General features: G+C 43.1%; 1 protein-coding gene across 1 annotated transcript in view; it reads left to right on the top strand.

Moving 5' to 3' along the window:
* Nucleotides 1–1,252: 1,252 nt before the first annotated feature.
* PAPLN (papilin, proteoglycan-like sulfated glycoprotein) overlaps nt 1,253–7,394 on the top strand; it is a 28,174-nt gene continuing 22,032 nt past the window's right edge. Inside the window, exons 1-7 of the mRNA XM_010086641.1 lie at nt 1,253–1,306; nt 3,155–3,270; nt 4,615–4,675; nt 4,944–5,046; nt 5,975–6,105; nt 6,444–6,567; nt 7,334–7,394. The exon at nt 7,334–7,394 is cut by the window's right edge and continues 41 nt beyond it. Of these exons, the coding sequence (XP_010084943.1) occupies nt 1,253–1,306; nt 3,155–3,270; nt 4,615–4,675; nt 4,944–5,046; nt 5,975–6,105; nt 6,444–6,567; nt 7,334–7,394 (650 nt within the window). The remainder of the gene's footprint in view (nt 1,307–3,154; nt 3,271–4,614; nt 4,676–4,943; nt 5,047–5,974; nt 6,106–6,443; nt 6,568–7,333) is intronic.

Genomic DNA, 7,394 nt, shown 5'->3' with positions numbered 1-7,394 from the left:
GCTGCAACCACATGAGCAATGCACCTATCTAGGAACAGATGAAAGAAATGCAGTGTTCATAAAAATGAGATCACTGGCCTTCTAAACTTTTCTGCCACAGCAGACGGTTTGCCAATGAGCACTGAGAGCGTGTGGTGCCAGGGTCATGTGCATCATCAGTACTCCCAGAAGGTATGTGCTTCTGTTGTCTTGGCAGGCAATAAAACTGGACGGGGCAGTTGGGCATGAACTGGTGGTCCTTTCTGGAGTTGTTAGAAGTCAAGTAAGGAGGTTGTACGCTTTCTCTTGCTTTTCCCAAAATGTTAAAATATATACTTAATGCAGATAAGGGAACTGCGTTCCTGTATGCATGTTAGGATGAAGCGAGGGAGGAATGGAACCCAATGAATTGGTAACAGTGATGAAGTTTGTAGATTTTTAGTTCTAGGGTCTAGGAGGGACTGGGATTTAGTTGTCGTGGCTGACAACAGATAAAAGTATTCCGGAGTCTGGAGAGAGCAGAAAGAGGCTTTTGGAACAGAAACTAGCTGACAGCATCTAAAAACATCTTGTTATCTGATTATGTAATAATAGATTTATTATTTTTTATAAATTATTTATATTTGCCTGTATACACATGCATGCAGTTATTGAAGTAATGAGGACTGTGCACAGATTTCTGAACGTGGGAGTTGGGCCCCTATTAAAATGTTTCTCTGACACCATGCAGCTTTGGGAGGATTCTTCTGGCTGATGCTCCTTTGGGGATGTACATAAATGGAGTGATACCGAGAAAATGATTGTTCCTGCACTCTGTGAATGTGTAAGCCTTACAACAAAGAGTCCCTGCAGATTTTGCTCTCTATAGAAGGAATAAAGAATGCTACTTCTGTAGGAGGGATATTGGAATATTTATCAGGTTGGTGTGTATGTCAGGGTAGGGCTTCCTATCCTAATTGCCTTCCAGTAATCTGACTTTCAAATGCTCTTCCTTTGGATTTTTATCTATGTGTTTTCTTCTCCCTTATGTGGACTGAAAGGTCCCTTCTTTCCAGAGTGAGCCAATACTGCTCCTAAATCAGTCAGCTGATATTAGCATGTTTCATTCTTTTGAGAGTAAGGGAGAAGGGATTACAGAGGGAGGAATTAGGTGCCTGAAAGAAAAACTAGGGAAAATAAGATGCCTTGCTGAAAGCTGAAACTCTATTGATGAGATTACTCCTGGAAAGACAAATGAGAATGCAGAAGCCAAACACTGAGCACAATATCTGAAATGGAAGAATGGGAGAAGAGTTTGGCAAGGGGTCAGGGAGATGGCAGAGAGAAGGTATGTGAAAGTGGCTGTGACCTGGGCAGTGCCATTGAGTGAGCAGGCTGACGGCAAACAGAGTTAGTCTGAACCAGAAGACTTGTCCTGAAGGATTTTACTTGCAGATGTATTGGAGAGAATTGCACAAAACTTATGTGAAGAAAATTTAATAGCATGGGCCAAGAAGAAAGTACTTTACTTTAGAGCAATATAGGTAATAGCAGGAAGAATTTGGGGTGACTTTGCAGCTAGATGGTTGTGGGTAATATGGTAGCAAATGCATAAATATGGTAGGATGATTGACTGTGTGGCTCTGCCAGCATCAGGGAATTATTCCTTAAAAGGGGGTGAGAGAAAGAGAGAAACAAGGCTGTAACTCAAGGACATACGGTCAGGCAGGGAGTATGTGTAGAAAATTACAAAAACCGTTTAAATTACAAGGGAGGATTAACCCATGCATCTTGTCTGAGTCGGATTCACTGGATAATTTATTAGGCTAGCTCCTATTTCTAGCAGAGACCTGGATGTCTTATGTAAAAGTGGTTATCACTTAACTGAAATGAAAATGTTCTTAAATTGAGGAGCTTGTGCCTTCTCTGTAGGCCTTGGAAAATGACCTGGGTGGGTGGAAAGTGTGAGCTGAGTACTGTTAATAACCCTGCTATGGAATATTCTCCTTTCTAGGCTGTTCCTCCACTCCAGCAGAAAACCCTTACGATGGCATTTACTAGCTGGGAGATAATCAGGGAGTGGCTTACCTGAGGGTGCAGGAGGGGGCGTCAGGAAGGAATGGAACCAGGGCACAAGCAGGGAAACACAGAGGATGGGAACATGGGTGGTGTGCTCAAGTCAAAAGGGGCTGTGTGAACCTAGAGGATGAATTGGGACCCAGACCCAGGGATTATGAAGGTTTGGTGGGATCCTGTGTATGTGGAAGGGAATTAGACTGCATCTCAATATTTTTTGACTTCTTGTTTCTCTGCCTGCCCATTCTTCACTACCCCGAATGTCTAAGTGCGCAAATGGTATGCATTACCTTCTCAGCCGTGTAATATATACATAAAGTGCCCTACAGATGCAGCTGCACAGCAAACCCTGTTTTTACATCATCACTCCCTGTGTAACCTTGCGTTTGCCTTCTTTCCCCAAACAGAATTAATCCTGTTGCATCTTGCAATTCTTTTTTTTTTTTTCAGGATATTACTATTCTATACTGTTGTATTACTGTCTGTAATTGTTCTTATTTCTCTTAATGTCAGTTTCCATTTGGGCTTTCTAAACACAAAATTAATTAAGGCTGTAGCTAATGATGGCCCAGACTTTGACTTCATCGTTGGACACACTTGAGTAGGGGAAAAAAGGTCCGTATATGGAATTTTGTTGTAGTAAAGAGTGTGTTCTGGGGACTTCCTTACTCTTTCCTTTATTTCTCTTAAGTACCTGGCTTGGAGCCAAGGATTTGGGATTAAGTGGCTCTATCGATCTGGTGTGGAGTGACAGTGCTTGTAGTCCCTGAAGGTAATGATTTGCCTTTGCTGCCTAGCTGAGAGGGAGATGTTATCCTCTTTCAGATGGTTATTCAAAAGTTCTGAGATTCTATGAATAGACAAACAGTAACAGTTGAAGGGAGATTATAAAGCTGGATGTGCTGTACGGCTTCAGGAAGCTAATACTCCAAGATATTAGAGGCTTGATGTTTCTGATGTAGTATTCTCTGCCACTTTTCATACTAGGAATACAGCCCAGCAGGACAGTCTCTTTTGCAAGAGAACACAGAGGAGCTCTGCTTCATTTTCATTGGTTTTTTTTTCCTGTGTTGCCATGTCCATTTGACATGTTTGTGGGTTGTTTTTTTTTTATTTACAGGGCCCCCGGGTGAAACGGCAGATTGATGTCTGGGGGAGCTGGGGTGAATGGGGCAAGTGCAGTCGGAGCTGTGGTGGTGGAGTCAGCTTTCGGCAGCGGCAATGCTATTCCCAAAGGTGAGGGCTAACCTTTTTCTTTCTTTAAACGTGTTTTTCTGTTACTGAGCTCCTGCACTTCTGTTCCAATATACTCCCAGAACAAAAACAACCTAGTGTTTGATTCCTGGGAAATAAGTCACTTTAGTCTGCTTTGAGATGATCCTCAGCTTGAGCCTTGTCACTGCTGTTTTGAATAGCACGCTCCTCAATATGTCCTTGCTTTGGCTCCTTCTCTAGAGCAGAGTGGTTTCTCTGTAAGATCTGAGGCTGTGCAATCAGGTGGTTGGTGTGGCAGCAGCTGCTCCATCAGGCAAGGAGGAGAGTCCAGAGCCATCAGTTTCCCTCCCCAGAGCCAAGGACCATGCCAAGATTTTCTCAGACTTATGATTCCCAGGAAGGTAAATTGCCCCAGAAGAAATGGAAGAGTGGGATTGGCTCAGGCAGTGTTAATGCTGTGCCATCTCATTTGCAGCTGGCTTAGATAAAGTGAGGATGATGGCTGGAACTGCACCTGTTGGGAATGATGGAGCTGAGACATCTTATTGTGGATAAAAACGAAGAAAAAGAAAAAAAAAAAAAGCCAGACTCTCAATAACAGCCTGAAAAAAACAGCCTTTTTATGTTTAGAGAAATGAGAGAGGAGTTTTTAATAGAAGAATACAGAGTAATGGATCACTGCTGCTTCCCACTCAGAATAAAAAAAAAGATCTGTTTTGAAGGCTGCCCATTATGGTATACTTCTGTGTGTTATGGTAGACACCTGCCAGAATCCCAGGGATGCTGTCTCTCCTTTTTAGGAACGCTGAGATATTAGACATTCGTTGGCTCTTCCAATCAATTTCCTCCATAACTGTTACTCCCCATAATTCTCAGCTGGAGATACTTGACTGGAATGAGGGGTTGCACCCTTTCCATAGGCATGTTTAGCTCTTCCTACCAATGGGCCTAGTGTGCACATAAACACCCCAATAGGTGATGTGCGTCCCTGTTCTGAATGGACTGCTACCCTCTTGCTCATAGTGTGTTTCTGGTTCTGGTAAGGACACCTCAGCTGTGTATTGGCGGACAAAGGACAAAAAGCTTGGCTTCTATTATTTAGTGAAAACATGACCCTGAAGAGCTATGCTGCAGTCGTTCATGGTGTGTGTCTCATTCATGCCAGGATGCAAACCATAGCAGAAAATGGCTCTAGAAGATGCTAGCTTGCTCTAGTAAAAAAGAAGTGTGGTTAATAATTTGTGGCTTCAAGAAACTGTGAGGGTGATAGTCTTGATGTGAAGTTGATTTGTAATGTCTGCCATGAGATTATTTTTTTGCGTTTGTGTTCTTCAGAGAACTTCATCTTGTTTTTCTGTACTTCAGGACAGAAGGCGCTTCCAGTTGTGTTGGACCAGCTCGAAGCTACCGGTCATGCAACATTCAGGTACAGTGCTCTGTTTTTTTGTTTTTACTTGTCTGTTGTTCCTTTCCCCAGACAAACATCATTCTTGTTCAGAAGTAACATGTCATTATTAATTTTTCTTTCTCTGGCATCACTGGTGAATGCTGTTCACCAACAGTACTCCTTCAAAAGCATATGGAATTTATGCCCCTGATTTTTCATGGGAGCAATAACAAAAACCAATTTTTTGTTATGCACTTCACTGTCCTCCTCTTCATAATGGCCCAGTGCAAACATTTTCTCCAAACAGAGCTGCCCAGAAGGTTCCCGGGATTTCCGGGCAGAGCAATGTGCCGAGTTTGATGGGACAGAATTCCAAGGAAAGAAATACAAGTGGCTTCCATATTATGGAGGTAATGACAAACATGTAGGGTTACTGTTCATCCCTGACTATCAACTGTATGTTTGGAAGTGACTAAAATTTTTTTGACTGTAGTATCCTAGAAGGGTACTTCCTTAGCTGGAGTAGCATATGGGGTGCTGGCATGGAAAAAATCTTTTTGCCAGCAGCAAAGCATTACTCTCACAAAGACACTAGATGCATGGGCCAAGAGACATCTCTCTTTGCACCAATACATAGTTGTCTCTTGTAACAGCCATTCCTTCAGAAACGTTGCTCAAGAGAGCTGGAGGTGGTTGCAGCTAGGTCCTAAAGTATTAGAGAAGCAGAAGCTCTGCTGTATTTGTCAATATTGGTGAAATACTATTAGAAGCCCACATGAGAAACAAATGCATATAATTAATGAGTGCTTCAGAAAATGTGACACATCTTGCAATTAGCCCATGGTTTCTTGAGGAACCAGTTCACCAGGTGTGTGTAGAAGTCGGAGGTCCTTGCTCTGAGCTTTGGTATGTTATCATTCACAGTGGTTTAACAAATTACAAGGGAGTTCAAGATGGATTTACAGTTTGATTTGCTAGCTGTTAAGATAACAGCTCCTTTGTCTTCTGTACCAGCACTTGTTCTCATTTTAGAAAGCCTTGTACTCCAAGGGAGTAAAAGAACAGTCCTACTAAAGCATAACCAAATATCCACCTGGCCCAGCATCCCCCCTCCACCACTGGCCAGCCAAGGTGCCCAAGGAAATGGCTGCATACAGTGAAGCTTTGCCTGGGTATTTTTCCAGCCCCCAGCAGTTTGTGACCCAGGAATTTGTTCAATAGCTGCCACTTAATACAAGTTCACCTCTGTTTCTGCCCCTGTGATCTAAAACCAGGCTCCTGATGTGTTAGCAAGCTATTAGCCATAGTATATAATGTTTGTTTTTCGTCTCCTACCAGCGCCCAATAAGTGTGAGTTAAACTGTATTCCCAAGGGAGAAAACTTCTACTACAGGCAAAAGGAAGCAGTGATAGATGGGACTACCTGTGAACCTGGCAAGCGGGACATCTGCGTAGAGGGAGTTTGTCAGGTGAGTCTTGTTGCTTATTTCATTTGCCATTCGGTCTGTCAGTCTTTCTGTTTCTTCCCTTTGTTTTACTTGGCCCTTCCTAATAACACCAGAAAAGCAGAATCATTCCATTTCTCCAGGGCTGAGGAACACATGGACAGCATTTATCTGTCTCTGAATGTGAAATAGAAGATGCCAACTCTGTCCTTTCTCTGGCAACTCCTTCCCTGCCTTCTCTTGACTTCCCAGATTCCCTAGATTCAGGCTTTCTCATTAGGTCAGTCCACCATTTGGCCATTTTTTCTTTCTTTCCTCTGTCATTACAGTTTATTCATATCAATGTCCTTGTGCTCCGACAGGCCGTTGGCTGTGATAACATGCTGGAATCTGCCAAGAAGGAGGACAAGTGCCTGCAGTGTGGAGGAGACGGCAGCACCTGCTATGGTGTGAAGGGCACTTTTGATGTGCCCACCCTCCCCAAAGGTACTGATGACCTAAGTAGTTTGGGCAGGTGAGAAGGGGAGAGTTAAACCTAGAGTCAAGCTGCCACAAGGGGCTGGTGGGGACACCTGCTCACATGATCATTGTAGGCAGTCTTGGACTGTCTGTGAATTACATGTGGCTCATTAGCTGCTTTAGCGTCAGAAAATATTTTGATGGCCTTATCCTGGGAATCACTTCCTTAGTCTCAGTACAGACTGAAGTACTTGCCATTCTGCTGGTGTCTTTCCCTGCTCTGTCCCAACAAGTGCTATAAATGTCCCATATGTATATAGCTGTATAACCCTTTCATAAGACTGTCCTCCAGTCCAGTGTCTTGATAGCCCCACCAGGATTAGTGCAAGGCTAGAAATGGGACTGCATCTTCTGCATTTGGCTGATTTTGAGACATTTCAAGATAACAACTGCACTGTGATCAAATCTCTTTGTTGAGCTCCAATATGATGCTTACTGAAATCCGAAAGATTTAAAAATCTAAGTAATGGGCTTTGCACTGACCCTTGTGCTCACGTTTCTGAGGTGTAGGTGGAACCTTTAACACATAGACTGACCCATGGATAGTTTTGGGTGAAGGTATTCAAAATGCAGATAAGGTGGCAGCTTGAAATGCTTCAAGCCACTGTCATAAAGCTCATCCGATTATTCAAGCAGCAATGAAACCGTGAGCATCTTTGGCACAGAAGAGTGACTGTGTGGCATCCACAGACAGATAGTAAATAATCCCTCCCCCTTTTTTTTTTCTTTTCAGGTTACAATCAAATCTTCATCATCCCTGTGGGAGCCACCAGCATCCAAATTAAGGAAGTTAT

The sequence above is a fragment of the Pterocles gutturalis genome, unplaced genomic scaffold (assembly GCF_000699245.1).
Source record: "Pterocles gutturalis isolate BGI_N339 unplaced genomic scaffold, ASM69924v1 scaffold13771, whole genome shotgun sequence".
Classification (NCBI taxonomy): Eukaryota; Metazoa; Chordata; class Aves; order Pterocliformes; family Pteroclidae; genus Pterocles; species Pterocles gutturalis.
Note: the sequence above shows the minus strand (reverse complement) of the source record. Positions and strands in the feature narration are given on the sequence as shown.